This window comes from Mus musculus, chromosome 9, assembly GCF_000001635.26.
Source record: "Mus musculus strain C57BL/6J chromosome 9, GRCm38.p6 C57BL/6J".
NCBI lineage: Eukaryota > Metazoa > Chordata > Mammalia > Rodentia > Muridae > Mus > Mus musculus.
In genome coordinates this window covers 51,813,201-51,831,127 of record NC_000075.6, presented here as the reverse complement: position 1 = coordinate 51,831,127, position 17,927 = coordinate 51,813,201, and the positions used below count along the sequence as shown (strand labels likewise).

The following is a 17,927-nucleotide window of genomic DNA, read 5'->3' as shown; positions in this document are numbered from 1 at the left end:
GGAGTATCGCTCTGAGTTTGAGCCCAGCCTGGGTGCCAGCCAGACTGAAAGTGAGATAGGACCTAGGCTACAGAGTCCATGTCTCATCCCCGCACATTTCCCAAAGATTCACCCTGTTATCTAGCACATCTGTATAAAAAAAAAAAAAAACATTTGCTTATTGTTGGTTGCAGAATTAGTTGTTCAGCAGCCCTGGGACTGGTATTCCTAGGGAACAATCTAAAGGAAACTGTAGTGGGTTCAGAATACAGATACAGATGCAACAACGAATTGACAAACCAGAGCATGGACATCTGACCTTAACCCAGTTTTTGTTGGTTAGTTCTCCAGGTAAATCATGGGTGTGGTTCAGTCCTTTTATCCTGCCATGCTGCAGATTTTTAAAGCCAAGACAGCATGTTTTCACTTAGACTCACTGAATGTAACTCAGCAAACCCTTCCTTTGCACTTGACACAGGCATAAAAAGCAAATGTGTTATTGACATTTACACACATTACAGAAACCTCTAAAGACTAAGGCAAGAAGACCTCCATACCAGCATAATTCAAAAGTAACCTTGAAAAACAATGGGCCACTAATCCACACTGCTTTGTAAGTCAGAAGTTTTTTCATTGCACAGTTTAGAGTTGTGGTTTTCAGTGAAGTTGAAAGTGGCTCTGTGCCTAAGAGTTACGGTCTTAGTTCTAACGTAATAAAATTATTTGTCATTTTTTAAACGATATCTTCTTGTTGCCTATTCGCTTTTGCATAAATGACGTTTAAAACCAAACCTGTCTGAGGAAACTGGCTTTGCCTTCAGCATGGCATGACAGCGTCCTATTTTCTGCATGGCAGAATATACAAGCATTTTCTAGATAAGTTTGTTTTCAATTCCTAAGATCACTTGAAATACTCAACCATCCCAGAGTGACCTCGCACGGGCGCATGCTGCACAGCCTCCAACAGGCAGGCGGCACTCTAAAATTGCTAACTGTTGTTATGGTTATCATTTGGGGAGCTGAAACAGATACCAGAATTTATTTTAATTACCATATTTCTGTTAATTACAAAGTGGAATTACTAACCAGAAAATACTTTCAAATAAATAGTGGAAATAAGGTAAGTTAAAATTTACTTCTCGCTAATTCCTCAAAACAGCAGGAATTTGAATTTCAGGCCAGTCTGGACATTGTCTCCCAGGCAAAAAAGGAAAAAAAAAATCCTAAAAACAAATGGAACTTTGGCCTGGAGAAATGGTAAGGGGAATATACACTAGTTGTTTAGCGAGTCAGTGAAGACTCTCAGGAGTCAAAATGTGTTAGTGTCACTTCCTCTGATGCTAAGGGAATTCTGGGAGAGAGCAGATGTTATGTACTCAGGGGTGGGTGACAGTACACCACTGTACCACTCACAGTACTCTAGGTATTGAGGCAACCCTGGTATTAAAGTAGGAAAGACAAGTGGCAATTCAAGATGCTGAAAACCAGACGTGTGCATGGAGCGAGAGGAATTTCAATGTGCACTGCTCTCTCATGAAGAAGATACCCCATCATAAAAGGCTTGGTAAGATCTGCTTGTAAAGTAAAAATACCAAGAGGAGAATGTCTATTGTCTGACTGTAATCATTAGCAGCCCGAGAGAAACGATCCCATTGTCTGGTTCATAGTAAACACCCGATACAGTAACATTTAGGCTTAAGACCGTAGAGCCAAAGCAATGTGAGGTTATCTTAGACTTTGACAGACACTCACCAATGAGTGGGTACGGTGCCGCTTCTTTTCCAGAATTTACCCACAGTTGGTAATCTCTCTCAGAGCCCTTGAGATAAAAGGATTAAAAAAATCAAAACAAATCCTTCATGTTAGGTACTTGAGTGAGGAGGGAGTTTGGGGCATTTTCCGCTCTTTAGATTCACGGGTGCATCTGGCTTGGGCGGGGTAGTAGTACTCATTCCTACAACCATATCCTATTCAAAACCAGGATCCATCATTGTTGGTCCCCTCATTCCCACAGCCCCTGAGCTGACTGGGGATCTGCAAACTGCAGTGGGATCAGACCTTCCTATCAGTGGCCCACAGAGTGTGAAAGTCTAAGAAAGGCCTTCGACAAGGGAAGAATATACTTCCTGGTTCTAAATGGCTGATCCTAACTTCTGAGATCCCCTCGTCGTCTCAGAGAATACTGGACATAGCGTCTAATGTACCCCTGCCAGACAACCTTTCTGTCTATGAGACTATAACGTCAATCTCAGAGGCTGCCTATTTATTTAGCTCAGTGGGCTCTGAGCAGACTGACCAAGGGGCTTTCTAGAAATGGATAGCTGGTTGGATGGACTTCACTTTGAACAACTCCATCCAGTCCTGGGGACACAGGGTTAAGAATTCTCCTACAGAATAGGCCCAATCATGGAAAACAAAGTATTTATTAGTAGAATTATAATCTAACAAAACTATAAATCCCACTTGAAAGAAATACTAATTATGTGGACTTTGCTGAATCCTCCAGGAGGGATACGGCAGAATTCTTATACACAGCCATAATAGAAATATTTGAGTCTGTTAGAAGCATTTCACTGTCCTGCCTTTAACTTGCAATTAAAAGTCAGGGTCCTGGCTACTGTACATGTCGTATAGATTGCGCCTGGCCACATGAGCAGGCACACAAAGATCACTTAGCCTCCACTTTGTCCTTTAGACAGAGAGGAACAATCTAATAAAAATACATTTTAGACAACGCTGTCAGATATCTCTTAGCATGGGTGTCATCAAATAGTCTCAACTTCTATTTTTCTTTTGAACCTGAGCAGATCAGCTTTTAAGGAAGCCTAAGAAAATACATCGGGGTGGTTCATCTTCCTTCCTAGCCTAAAACTATGCACTGTGTTTGTGCAGGTTAGATAGCAATGCAGAAAGCCCCACTTTACTCTGTGTATAAAATTTAATTCTATTTCAATCATATTACTAACTTTTACTTATTTTATCCCAGATTTTGGTTGCCTGGAGTCATTAATGGGCTTAGCAGCACTGGATAAGAGCGAACCTAAATAGACACAGTAATGGTGTGTCTATCTTCATTCTATCTGTTATACCACAGCCTAGCTTTAAATATTTATCACATTTATTAACTCTGTGTGTACATGCACATGTGCAAGAACACACACATACACACACACACACACACACACACACACACACACACACACTATAGCAGCATGACAGAATACACGTGGTGTTCAGAGGAAAACTTCCAGGGGTCAGTTCTTTCTTTGTACCAAGTGGGTCTTAGGGATGAGACTCAGGTCATCAGGCTTGGCATCATGCACCTGTACAACAGAGCCATCTCTATGGCTCATATTGCAGGGTGTTTAAAAATAACCTCACAAATGCTTTTTCTTACTTTTTCTTACTTTCCATTCTTCTGAAGTCTCCCTGTTAATAGAAGGGTTCTTTGCGGGGTGCTAGCAGGGGGACCAAGGGAGAAGCTGTCCAGTTCTCCCCCTGACCTCAATCTCAATATTCCAATCATTTCCATTAACAACATTTCACAAACTCACCCCAGAAAACAAAGGGTCAGGTTAAAAGCGAGACAGACTGACACAGCAAGGACAGTAAGGCCTTCAAATCCATGGCAGAATTCAAAGCTGTGCTTTTATTTACTGATTCTTAAGAGGAACCAGATGTCTTTTTCGGGACTTGAAGCCAGTCAGTATGAATGCAAAAGTATACAGCAAAGCAAAGCCTTGAGACCTGGTAATTGTCCTTAGATTGAGTCTTAGAATAAAAACAGTATCTGAAGGTCAAGGTGGAACAGAAGGAGGGAGTAGCAGAAGTTAAAACTCTCTCCTGCAATTTTCACCAGATTTTTGTGAATGTACATAGGACATATAATAAAATGTGTATTATTACTCTAAAGTTCTACTTTAACCATTATGGTCTTTGGGTCACAGTAGTGTTAAAATAGACAGCACCCATTCATCGTGCTAACATAGGAACTTTCCTGTTTTCTACATTTGGGGCTGGGGACAAATGTAACTTTGTTATTGGTTGTGTTGTAATGCAAGGGACTATACTTACATCTGAATTACCATGTATTATTTTTGAAATCAAAATATCAAAGTTTAAGGAGTATCTTGGTGGCGGAGGCAAAAAAAATCACATTCAAGGTTCAAGGCCAACCTGGGTTACACAGCAGGAACATGTTTCAAAAGGAAGACAATAGAGGAGAGGTAACTTACAGTTATTCCTAACATTTGCAGTGACATGTTGATAACTTCACTCGCTGTGTCTGAATTCATCACTGTTATAGTTTTAAACTGTAGGGAGAGAAATAGAAAAACGTAGTCATAAATGAAGAGTTCACCATTTTTAAGCAAGCAGAAATACAGTAGATCTTTGTCTGTTTTGTCTTAGTTTCTTCTATTTTACTGAAGGAGATAGGTAGTTTCTTAGCCCAAAATTTTGAATGTTTTCTTCAAGCAGTAAGGTCTGGCTTTTAGGAGTTGGTCAGAATAGTTAACTTTTTAAAAGCAAATTAAAACATAATTCTCATGAACTACATTTGTGCTCACAAGGTGTCTGTTACAGAGAGCTGCTGTGTAGTCTACAGCCCACAGCATCATAAGAAGGCCCCTTCCCATCCTGTTCACAGTTGATAACAAGCTCAGCTCTTGGGCTACAATTTCAGCCAAGAAAGTCCCCATAACTGGGGCTAAAGGCTGAATGTTTACCATAGGAACATGGCGATTCCTAGATGATGTCATATCATTCAGATCTGTTCCCTGATCTCGGGGATTTCATTCATAAGAACTCAAAGAATGAAAACACTTTCAAAACCACCCAACCGAAGAACTGGCAAGTTGGGAAGAGCTGGTGAATACTAGCAGCCAATTCTTCCTGTGGCTTCACTGCAAGAGTCTGCAGTTGTTCCTGAAAGGACCCAGACAAGTATTCATGCCCCGAGAAGAGATTTCTGACCAGCAATGTTCTATCCAGGGCTACATGTTAAATACTGCAGGAATGTCCCTTTTTCCATTCTCTCCAGAACTTGACTTTCATGCATTTAAAGATACATATAGATGCACACCCCCACCACAGGACCTCTAAATGCCTGCCTTCTATAGGACACACGCACAGTCTTTCAGCCTGCCTGTCTCCTTTTTCATCCACAATGTTTTTGCTCTTATACAGGGACCTTGGATTTCGTTTACTGGCTTAGAAACACTTACATAGGCACAGTTTCCAATGTCCTTGGCAAAGATTTTGAGGGGGATGCTCTTCGGGTAGTCTTTCTCCTTTTCTAGAGCGATGTATCTAATCAAATGTGATAATCCAAAACAACACTGAGTCAAATGAGATTCACTAATAGCTCATTAAAAAAAACAAAACAAAAAAAAAAAAACCAAACCTATCTTGATAACATTGTCAATATACTTAAATGTTCTCTTTTCTCATTTTTCTTTTTTTAAGGATACAGGTAAAACTCAGCCGAATCAGATTATATAAAAGAGAAAAAAATTGATATTAGGCATGGAACTCGCCAAAGAATGGGATATCCATGTCAACTGATGTTGGAGGAGGGACCAGGTGAAGGTACCTCTAAGTGACGGTTTGTTCTCAGAGCCTTCCTGTCTCCTCTGAACAGGCCTTTTACCTTGCTGGCAAGTACCCGACCACATACTATACTGTACAATGAACTCACTCCCATTTAGCTGCTAAGCATGGTGTAAATCTTGATTATTATCCATGGGGTGGGACGAGGAGAGGAAAGAAAAGAGGGAAGAACTCTGCCTGTAAGTGGTAAGCCTATGTTGGTTGTTTTATTCAGTACAGGCAATGGTAGGGATCATAACCCTACACTGAGGTGCTCTGAATAAATCCTTGCAGTTATGGGGACTTGAAATGCTCTATGAAGAAATGACTGGCTCATAGCTTGGAGACATCAGACAGAGAAGATACTGGTAATTCCTTCCTTTCTAATGGGATCTAATCAGACCCCAGTGTTCTCCTCCTTCCTAGAAAAAAGTACTTGTAGTGAGAGAATACTATTTATACTATGTTCTAGCTGGTGTACAATCTGAACCGTAGGTTATTTTTAGCAGACAAATGTCAGTTTCCATTCAAGAAGAAAGGTGCACCCCTGGGGCATATTTGGCAGTAACATGTTTGGTTTAAACAGGTTAACGACAACATCAAAACTGTGTGAACTGGAACATACCTCTGAAGGAGAGACAGCCATTTGTCCTTTTGTTCTGGAGAACTGCAATCAGAGAAAATGGAAGAGGAAAAAAAAGCCGTGTGAAATATTAATGCCAACATTTTAAAGCCCGCCACTTCAGGTGACTATACCGACAGCCTGTTGTTACAAATGTAGCTGTGCACATACAGTGCGGGCTTCACACCGCTGCTTAGAAGATGCTGCAGGCCCTGGGAATGATCACAGTCCAGTGTCACTTTATTAAACTCACTCAGGTGGATCAGAGGCAGGCTGTTTTTAATGTGTTACTGCTCGCTCACCAGTGGCATTAGGTCACAGGGGAGGGGGGTCCCTTGGTGGAAAGAATATCTGATTTGGAATTGAAACAACTGCATGCAAGCTAGAGCATCATGGCAAGCCACTTATCCGAAGCTGCAGTTTTTATACCTGAGAAGCTGGGTTAATTATCCTCTCCAAGTGCTGTTTTCCAGCTAAAATTGTCATTTATAAAAACACAAAGTAAAGCCGGGCAGTGGTGGCGCACTCCTTTAATCCCAGCACTTGGGAGGCAGAGGCAGGTGGAGTTCTGAGTTCAAGGCCAGCCTGGTCTACAAAGTGAGTTCCAGGACAGCCAGGACTACACAGAGAAACACTGTCTTGAAAAACCAAAAACCAAACCAAACCAAAACAAAACCTCACAAAGTATAATATTATTACTTAATAAAATACTTAATAAAAGCTTAATATTGAGATGAAAGAGAGTTTTGGCGGATGGGCAGAAATGCTAGGCCCAGGAACCAGTCTATTGTCAGGAAAGGAAACTTTTTTTTTCATCTCCTATACACAAGGCAAAACAGCAGGAATTTAGTAGATTTGCTCAAAGCAAACTTATTTTAAGTGCAAAAACATTTTGATTAATATGGATGTATGTACAATTAAATATGTTTCTATTGCCACTGCTGATGGTTAAAGTTAAACATTCATCTAATTTCTTCTTATATGATCCTGCCTGTCACAACTTTAAAAATATTTCTCATCTCTATACAGAAGTTGGAAAAACATTTCTTATTCAAGAAAATGTGTAATACATATTTGTAATTTGTTGTAACGTCGTTGCTTAACTGTCTTCAAAACAAACTTTCAGGGTTGGTAATTAGAAAGTATATTCAGGGTTGGTAATCAGAAAGTATATTTATGCATTATTGGAACAAAATTTCCACAGTTCTTCCTCGCCATCTTTCTTACAGCTTTTTGGTTTAAAAACTTTATGTGTGTATGTTTGTGTGACTATATGGCACATGTATGTGGGATACCACAGAGGCTGGAAGAGGGCATTGGGTTGTCTGGAAATAGAGGCAGTTGTGAGCCATCTGACGTGGGTGTTGGGAACTAAACTGGGATCCCCCGAAAGAGCAGCTATTCCTGACCACTGAGCCATCTCTCCAGCCCCTTCCTTTGTGTACTCCTCCCCCTAGAGATTGTTTAGATTCAGTTACACAGAATCTTGATTTAGAAAAAAAAGTTCTAGTACCCATGCTATGAAATTAGAAGTCCCCCTTTACCCCATTTCTGGCCTTGATTCTCAGGATCCTGCTTCCCAGTGGCACAGGAGGGGTGTTGCCCCTTTGGGCAATTTGTGTAAATATTATAATAAGGTGTGAGCTACTTTGTATGTCCTCTTTCACGCCCGATACCTGTGGCTGGCTGTACTCAGCTTAATTCCACAGAGACAGTGAGGTTTTGTGAGTTTTAGTTACTTGGCCCTACAACAAGCAAGAGCCTTGAAAAAACAGGAACCCACGGAGTGTCGGTGCCTTCATTCAAGAGTTAAAACCTCTCCCTAGTCTTCCAATTCTCCAGAAGCCCCTGGTAGTTGCTGTTTCTGTACTGCTCTGAGTTTTAAGCAGATAAGCAGTTATCTACAGGGCAGCCCGGTATTAAGACTGCATTTTTTTTTTTTAAATACTACAGGCAGACCTCAATAATTTATTTTTTGAAAGATACTTAGCTTGGAAAAATTGTTTCCCAAAAAGTTATACAGAGAACAGTAAATTCCTGAAATTTGCCAGCCAGTTGCTGCTTCTGTGCTGTTGTTATCACAGTCACAAGGCACAGAACCAGGAACTGCTGCCATTTACCAATAACCAAAACCGGGCCACACATGGCCTTTAGGGACTGTGTCACCTTAGGGAAGGTCTATAGTAATTTCTTAGTCTATGTTTTCCTTTGGCAGATTTGAGGAGGAGTGGCTAGGGAGTCTGGGATTTTCCAGGATTTGACAGATATTTATGATTTTATGTGTGTGTGTGTATATATATATATATATATATATATATATATATGTGTGTGTGTGTGTGTGTGTGTGTGTGTGTGTGTGTGTGTGTGTATTTTGTTGGGAGGGATGTGAATAAATACTACAGAAGTGAATTGCTCTTATCAACATATATTGAGACACATGTGGCATTTGTATGACATTACTGGGGATATTAGCCTTCATCAAGTGGTTAAAGAACTATGCTTTGCCCAAGCAAAATGGTCCCATATTTCATCCCTCTTACAAAGAGTGGAGATTCTTGGTAGCACATGGTCAGCCCCATGGGTGGATTGCTTCCTTTTACCAAGCTGATTAAACATTGGGAAGGGACACTATCTTTAGAGATCTGTCACGGACAGGAAGAGATACAGAGGATGACACAAACGTGCTGCTTCTGAACAGGCCCTGCATCAGGTCCTCAGTGCACCACAGTGCACGGCAAGGCACGGCCTGACGGGCCTGCTCCCGATTTACAGAGAACAATGTGGAAAGGTTTAGCAGTCGAGCTCCAGAATGACGCCTGGAGTAGATTGGTGCTTCCTGTGAGTGTGATGAACACTAGAATTGTTAAAGGGAAAATGAGTGCTGGAGTTGGTGTACAGTCGTTCAAAATCACAGAGCCAGGCCGTCAAATAACCATGTCAGACTGAAAGACACACTCTGTAGTCACACAGACTCGGAATTCGTTTTAGGAAACTAAACACTTTAAAAGAAGAAATATGCTTCTGATTACCATATCTCTATAGATAGCTAATCAGAACTTAGCAAACAAAGTACTTTGACACGTCATCTGTATAACAAAAAACTTTTTTAAAATTGAGAGTAAACAAGTTATTCAAATATTATTCAAAATGACCCAATATTTAAACTTAACTCTGCTGGTTTATTAACAGTGAAGTGGCCTTTTTTGTGGTTCAAAAAGACTGATCAACTTCATGTCTCAATATTTCAAACAAACCCCTAGCCATTAAGAATAGAGGGTTCCCAGATGGACCAACCAATTCTACTTCCACAACCTCATAAATTACTTTCCTACCAGTTGTCTCCATAAAACTTTTTTTTTTTTTTAAAAACCAACAGCTAGCCCAAGGTGAATTGCCCTTCTAATCCCCAATATTTATCACTAATTTTTACACATTTTAATGAAATAGTCTTCACATGAAAAGTCAGCCATTTGAAGGATTTTATGGGCAAAGGAAGAATTACTCGATGCATAATCACATTTTCCTTAAACATTAGGCATGAAGCTGGCAAAACCACATCTCTTTGTCCTAGACATTGTTAACAGTAGCTGACCCTGGTAAACCGAGGACAAACCTTGGCTCTTACCTGAAAGTAGCCACAAAGTTCACGGTGGGCCAGCCCAGGACAAAGGACTTCTGAGCATTCATGTTGCCTTCTCCCACTTCCTCCACACAGCTAGCTGTCCACATGTCAGTTAGTCTTATTTTATTCTTTATCTTAAAGTTGTTGTTATATCTAGCAAGACAGAAACCAAAACAGATGCTCTTGTTATTTTGTTTCTTGAGTTTTACAGGAGGATCTGTGTTTGTCCTGCGAGGGCAGTTTCTACCCATTGTGGGCTAAGAAAGTCTTATTGTTCCCGTCTCCAGTTCCTGAGTCAGCAGACTGTACCGTGGACGGCTACCCAGGCCTTTGAAACGTTTGGGAAGGCTTGGTTCTCATGCCCGCAGCAGAGGCAGAAAATATCTATAAACTGCCCTTTTCCATAGGGGGAGCACTACACTGGGGTCAAAACCCAACTTAAATTTATTTTTGTGACAAAATATCAGCAATTTGCTTATTTTTAAAATTACTTCAACATATATACACAAAGACATGCTTTATAAAATGTTAAGTACTTCCATGTTAGGAGTTAGAGGAATTGATAAGCTTTCAATAGAATGGTTGTTAAGACTTTGTGGTTTCAGAAACACAGATTACCTTAAATTTCACTTAAGTGTTTTTTTTTGTTTGTTTGTTTGTTTTTATCCCCAATCATTTTCTAGTATATTCTTGCAAACACTGAAAAACTGTAACCTAAAAACAGAACCTAAACTAGACAGCAACAACAAAACAGACAAAAGCAGTGGGGAGGGCTAACACAGCTAGTGGTCAGCTCTGGGGACTGAGGTACTGAGTTCTTTAGTGGGCTGTGACTGTGTCTGGCAATATCTTCCTAGTCATCCTCAGACCCTTGACATGGAGGCACAACGTATTCTAACCTAAATGATATATTTAATACTCATGGTAGCTGTGAGACATAAGTAGTTAGAGGGCAGTGGGAACTATGAAGGGAATGCCCAGGGAAATGGCTCTCCTAGCCCAGGGAAATGGCTCACGTAGCATTTAGAACCATTTGGGAACATAAAAGCTGCAATGAAAATCAAAGATACAGCATGCGGACAGGAGCCCCCCAAAGCCATCTACTACAGAGGTTATAAAGCTCAAGTGAGATTTATAGTGGTCCTTCAAGGACTTTGAAGGAGTGATGTGAAAGGAAACTAAATACTAAGGGCTGCACTCAGTTATTTCAGCAAATGAAGTCATCTGGCTACCACCCTGTCCTTCCTCCAAGGGCCAAGAGCGACAGAGTAGCCATAGGCTTCACATAGCAGGGAGTTCACATAGAGGCTCAGCCAGTCACTAACTTAATAGTTCTGGAGTATCACTTCAATTTCTATTTTTACAACAAGGGACATATTATTCAACTCAAAAGGGTTCTGAAAAGTAAAGCCTTTGGATTAATCACTAACAGGTTCTATCAAATTTTTCGCTCTTACTGCCATAAGCACACCTCTTGGATTAAACTTACTTTTGCCAAATGAATACCTAGCTTGGTCCAAGTCTTATTTTTCTGACGCACCATAACTTAGTGTAGAGTTAACAAGCGTTTACTTTTCTCTAGTGACTGAGAATCACTTTGCAGAGAATGAATCTGTTAAGAGTGGTCTGACCCTTGTTGGTGTCCTATAAATAACAAGGAAGCAGAACGGAGCAAGCTCTGCAGCCACAGCCTTTCTGTTAGCTGTCCCGACAGCTAGTGTTGAACAGGAAGAGAATCTTCTTGGGTACCCCTAAGGTGTAAACCCAACATCCCAATAAGTCTATAACTGCCATTTCCCCCAGGCAAAGCCCTCACTGTCTCCTTCCAGGGCCACTACAGCATCATCCTGTCTGTCACCTTGTTTCTACTCTTTTGATTTTCCTACAACCAGCTCTTTATGATGAATAAATATTTCAAAGATATGTATCACATGATGGCACTCCTCAATTGAATCTAAAAATTGATTTCAAACTCTAGTGTAGTTTAGTGATTCCAGCCTTCCAGAGGGCCCCTCCCCACCCCCCAGTAGTCTCTGCTTCCTGATACACTACTGTGAATAGTGTATTCTATACCATTCGCAGGTTGGTCTGTGTAGCCAGTAGCACAGGTCAGACATGTTGGTGTTAACAGATCTGAAAGACTTTTCAGTGTAAAGGAGGCAGGTGACATGTTGTGAGATGTACTACTGGAGGAGAGCAAAGGAAGGGAGAAACTCATGATGCTAGCTTGCAAGTGAATCCTCCAGTCAAGCCTCAGGGTCTGGAGGGCCATTGAGCCATAGCTACCCTCTTAAATACTCTCGAGTCCTGATTCAAACTGAACGAAATGCTGGTAGTTTTAAGCAGCTATGTTTCAGAGGAATCTGTTATTTATTTAGTTCATCCTTTCAAGGTATTTAAAGATTAGCTGCTTTTCATCCTTTAATAATTCTTTACCCCAACTATGTACACAACACACTCCCTTATCTTCTACTTCCTACTCTAGCACCTAAGTTTTGCTCTGAGCATTGGGCACTATCATCAACTCTTCACACACATATAAGGATGCAAGCTCTCACATCCCTTCCCATAAGGGTGGAGGCTTCAGAGGAGCAGGAGTTAGACCCATCACATTCTTCACTGTCCCTCCTGAGGAACCTAAATTAACACTCTAATAAACAACTTTAAAAAAAAAAACAAGCTCCCCATTTAAGATATTATCTATAGGTGCTGGAGAACTAGCTCAGTAGTTAAGAATGCTGGCTGCTAGTAGTTAAGAATTCTGCTGTCCCCTGAATTTTTGATCTTGGCCATTCTGACTGGTGTGAGATGGAATCTCAGGGCTGTTTTGATTTGCATTTCCCTGATGATTAAGGATGCTGAACATTTTTTCAGGTGCTTCTCAGCCATTCGGTATTCCTCAGGTGAGAATTCTTTGTTTAGCTCTGAGCCCCATTTTTAATGGGGTTATCTGATTTTCTGGAGTCCACCTTCTTCAGTTCTTTATATATATTAGATATTAGTCCCCTATCTGATTTAGGATAGGTAAAGATCCTTTCCCAGTCTGTTGGTGGCCTTTTTGTCTTATTGACGGTGTCCTTTGTGGAGAAAGAGGAACACTCCTCCATTGCTGGTGGAATTGCAAGCTTGTACAACCACTCTGGAAATCAGTCTGGCGGTTCCTCAGAAAATTGGACATAGTACTACCTGAGGATCCCGCAATACCTCTCCTGGGCATATATCCAGAAGATGTTGCAACTGGTAAGAAAGACACATGCTCCACTATGTTCATAGCAGCCTTATTTATAATAGCCAGAAGCTGGAAAGAACCCAGATGCCACTCAACAGAGGAATGGATACAGAAAATGGGGTACACTTACACAATGGAGTACTACTCAGCTATTAAAAAGAATGAATTTATGAAGTTCCTAGGCTAATGGATTGACCTGGAGGGCATCATCCTGAGTGAGGTAACTCAATCACAAAAGAACTCACATGATATGTACTCATAAGTGGATATTAGCCCAGAAATTTAGAATACCCAAGATACAAGATACAAAGCACATGAAACTCAAGAAGAATGAAGACCAAAGTGTGGATACTTTGCCCCTTCTTAGAATTGGGAACAAAACACCCATGGACGGAGTTACAAAGTTTGGAGCTGCGACAAAAGGATGGACCATCTAGAGACTACCATATCCGGGGATCCATCCCATAATCAGCCACCAAACGAAGACACCATTGCATACACTAGCAAGATTTTGCTGAAAGGACCCTGATATATCTGTCTCTCGTGAGACTATGCCGGGGCCTAGCAAACACAGAAGTGGATGCTCACAGTCAGCTATTGGATGGATCACAGGGCCCACAATGGAGGAGCTAGAGAAAGTATCCAAGGAGCTAAAGGGATCTGCAACCCTATAGGTGGAACAACAATATGAACTAACCAGTACCCCCTGGAGCTCGTCTCTAGCTGCATATGTATCAGAAGATGGCCTAGTCAGCCATCAGTGGGAAGAGAGGCCCATTGGTATTGCAAACTTTATATGCCCCAGTACAGGGGAACATCAGGGCCAAGAAGTGGGAGTGGGTGGGTAGGGGTGTGGGGGGGTATGGGGGACTTTTGGGATAGCATTGGAAATGTAAATGAGGAAAATACCCAATAAAAAAATTAAAAAAAAAGAATGCTGGCCCCTCTTCCAGAGACCAGCTTCAATTCCCAGCACCAACATGTTGGCTCACAACCATCTATAACTCTAGTTAGGGGCTAGGGGTGTGGGGTGGTGGTGGTGGTGGTGGTGTCTGACGCTATCATCTGGTTTTTGTGGGCACTGCATGCACATGGAAAAAAAAAGTCCATATACATACAAACATAAATAAAGCTTTAAAAAAGATACTAGGCCCTTGATGGAGGCCAGACCAAGTAGAGAATGTGGTCTCCATTAGAAGAAATTCGCTTTAAAACAATTACTTGCGCCATATGCAGTTTACTTACTTGATTTTGGCTGAGACAAACAGATCGTTGAATAGGAAAAGATGCCTCTCCTGCCTCTGCAGGCCTCTTTTAAGTTCCACTGGACCATCAATCAGCAGAGTGCGACTGGAGCACATGAAGGACGAGAGGAATGCACACGTGTCAATGCTGGCAGAATGGCTGTCTCTGAAAGAGACCACAGGTAGCAAAGCTGTCAGTCAAATGCGCATCCTCAGAACAGAGATTTCTACAGTAGAGGCCGACAGTTGTTTATGGATATGGAACCCGAGGGCTTTTTTCTTTTTCTGTTTCCTTAAAGCAGCGGCTCAGTATCTTTTCTGACCTCACTGCTGATTCTGCACACAGCAGTATCTTAGAACTTCATTATGAAAAAAAAAGAAAAAACAAAAAACAAAAAACAAACCTTAAAACAAACTTGAAAACAGCTTCCTAATAAATGCCCATACAATTGAACTAGACATTGGCATTAATATTTTATCTCACCGGTTCCTCGCGTCCCTAATCCAACTGTCTTTTCTAGGATTCATTAACTCATTTCCTTTTTGGCATTTCAGTCTTGACTGTGTGTCATTAACCAGAGCCCAATGTTTACCTAACAGTTGTCCCATAATTAAAATGTATGCAGCAATGAAATGCACAAGGCCAAATTGCCAGTGCATATACCCCAAGTTTTGACAAAGGCACTCACCTGTGAAATCTGAACTCCTAAACCAAGACACTGACAATCTTTCCAAAAACCGCCATCCTTCTCTGTCACTATATGGGGCCATGTGCAGGTCGCTGGGTGGATTACCCTCCACAGGTCGAGACTGATGCGGAATTCAAGTTTTACACACCAATGACGTCAAAATTATCCCACACAAGCACATTTTAGCCATTGTTAGCCTGCCTGCTCTGCATAGCCAGCATCTGTGAGCCAATGAAGAGTCTTTTGTTATGTGAGCCCAGGTGGCAGAACTCTTTCCCTCTTTCAAGGTCTCAGCAACAGCACCTGCACCTGCAGCACCCAGGTGAGCTCCTCCCACATCCTCCTCTTTAGGAGTTCCTTCTGGAAGGCATCTCCTTGCCATGAGCCAATCTCAGGTGGTGAGGACATCTCCACAGCCCTCAGACTGCAGAATCAACCACAGATAACGCCTGAATGGCCAGGGGAGGTTGTGGCCTGGCAATGCTATACAAAACAAAGCATCCTGTCTGGGCTACGGTTTGTTCTACGCTTTGGTTTGAACATTTACTTCTAAAACTTTGGGATAGCATTGGAAATGTAATTGAGGAAAATACGGAAAAAAAAAGAAATGTAAATGAAGAAAATATCTAATAAAAATGCAAAAAAAAAAAAAAAAAAAAAGGCAAGTACCTCAAACTCTGAAAAAAAAAAAAAAGAAAAGAAATTCAGGGAGAGAGCCACTAACTCAGGAGTGATCATTATTTGCTTGAGGTTAGCTTGGGCCAAGGTTTAATGTAGGTGATTAAAAAAAAAAAAAAAAAAAAAGGTTTACCCTTGAAAGCAAAGGATTTCCACACATAATAAAACCTTTACCTCATAGTTAATATACCTTCAAATAGTATTGGTGGTACTGTTGGAAAGAACCCCCCCAAATTTAGCAATGTGCAAGTCTATTATCTGTAATTTTAAACTTTTTTATGTATGACAAGAAATGCTTCAAGACCTTAGCAAGCTGAGCCTTGATTTAAAAACAAAAACAAAAACAGAACCAAAAACAACACATGTTACAGTACGTCTGAAGAAAATCAAAATCACTCGGCACTTACATAATTAAAAACTTTCATCTAAGGGGACACACACATAGCTTTGGCATTTTTAAAAACTAGCATTTTGGTGTTTTTCTACTTAAAATGCATTGTCAGACAGTGATGAAGTATTTATTTTTATTCTGAGTGCAACAGAGGTGTGATTATTTTTGTCTCTTACAGTATAGGAATGGGAGGAGGGTAAGATCATAGCCTTCTATTTAACTCTTCATACAGCCTGAGTAAGATCTACAGGTTATAATTAACAGAGCTCTGAACTGATTTAACAAGTACTGCAAACTATAAAAATTAACCTGCTGCAACTTCTGCATGAACATACCATTTTAAAGACTTTATGAAGCTACTTCTGAATGGCAAAGAGAATTTTAAGACCTAGTTGTTACTAAAACCAGGTAACTTCCCTGAATCCTGGGATAGTATTATTCCCTAATACGTTCTGGTTGGGCTTACACTAAAGCTCAAGTTGAGTTTTAGATAAAGCTTGAGAGCAATAGTTGCTTCTTAGGAAATCACAGGGCAGTGGTTGGGGAGATGACTCAGTAGGGAAGGGGGTTGGGGTGCAAATGTGAGCATCTGAGTTTGAATCCCCAGAACCCAAGGAAAGCTGGGTGTGGTCGAGCAATCTGTGTTACCAGGACTGACACAGTGAGATGGGAGCGGAGGCTGGGGGCCCCAGATATTGGCTGGCCCAATAGCCTGTGTGTGCACTGCTGAGACTAGCAATAAAGACCCTGGCTCAGGGTAGAGAGGACTGACATCTGGGGCTGTCCTCTGACTGCCACTGATACCATGCTGTTATCATCTGTTCACTGCTGACCCCACACCCCCAACACAAAGCATTACAAAGTAAAATAGACAAAACTGCTCAACTCTTCTTGGGAAACACCTATGTTCATAAGTGATAATCAATATGCTAAGTAGGATCCATACAACCTCAAGTCCTGGTACATTACCTAGTACACAACTACAATAATTATCGAAAACAATGTAGTTCCTCAAAATATCCCCTAACTCACAACCCATTCCAAATGTCCTATCTTCTATGACAGCATTCTCTTAAACGAGTCTTTGCCTGTCATCTCTTGTATGATGTACACTCAGTACTCTGCTTCCTTACTATTCTCATTTAACACTGTGAATAGCTTGCAATACATATAATAGTGTTACATTTTGCTTTGCTGACGGGTTCATTCGTGAAAGACAGATATGATTGCTTCCCTGACCTCAAAAAGTCAGCTATCCAATAGAGGAATCGGACAAAGAAAACGATGAGAAACCAGTGACACATCAGACATGCAGGGTACTGAGGCCCAGCAAAGCTATGAGCCTGGGTGGGTTAGGACAGTTTCTTGTAGGAAGCAAAGTCTTAAAGGATGGGCAGACAGATCAATAAACACAGAAGGGCACTCTTAAGTAAAGGAAGTGTGTTCTAGGAAGAGCGACGTTCGGGAGGGATTGGATTACAGGCCTGGTGAAGGATATTTCCCTGTGTTATAAGAATCTCACTTAGACTTTACCCCAAAGCACAGGAGGCTTTTAGGCAGGATGCCGTGTTTGTAACATATTGAAGGGAACAGGGAAGGGTAACTTAGGGAGAGGAAAACCACTAGGAAGCTGCCACAGTAAACTTAGGCAAGAATGGGGGACATTCAACTGTGAGGAAGAAAAGAACAAAGGAAAACACATTTTAAAATTATTAAAATCTGCACTACTAAAACTGTAATTAGCTGTGGTACTAAAATGAAAATAAAATGGACAAGAATGTAAGCCTTACTGTCCAGTCTTTACTCGACTTTTCTTTTATTCTTGCATGCCTTGCTGGGCACTGAACTTAGGGCCTTGTGCATTCTAGGCAAGTGCTCTACTAC

The 17,927-nt window shown here is 41.1% G+C and overlaps 1 protein-coding gene across 1 annotated transcript in view; it reads right to left on the bottom strand.

Annotated features, from left to right (window-relative positions):
- Arhgap20 (Rho GTPase activating protein 20) overlaps positions 1-17,927 on the bottom strand; it is an 87,709-nt gene that overhangs the window by 21,932 nt on the left and 47,850 nt on the right. The window contains exons 3-8 of the mRNA NM_175535.4: positions 14,287-14,451; positions 9,816-9,965; positions 6,194-6,235; positions 5,205-5,289; positions 4,215-4,292; positions 1,732-1,798 (exon numbers count right to left, since the gene is read on the bottom strand). Coding sequence (NP_780744.2) covers positions 1,732-1,798; positions 4,215-4,292; positions 5,205-5,289; positions 6,194-6,235; positions 9,816-9,965; positions 14,287-14,451 — 587 coding nt within the window. The remainder of the gene's footprint in view (positions 1-1,731; positions 1,799-4,214; positions 4,293-5,204; positions 5,290-6,193; positions 6,236-9,815; positions 9,966-14,286; positions 14,452-17,927) is intronic.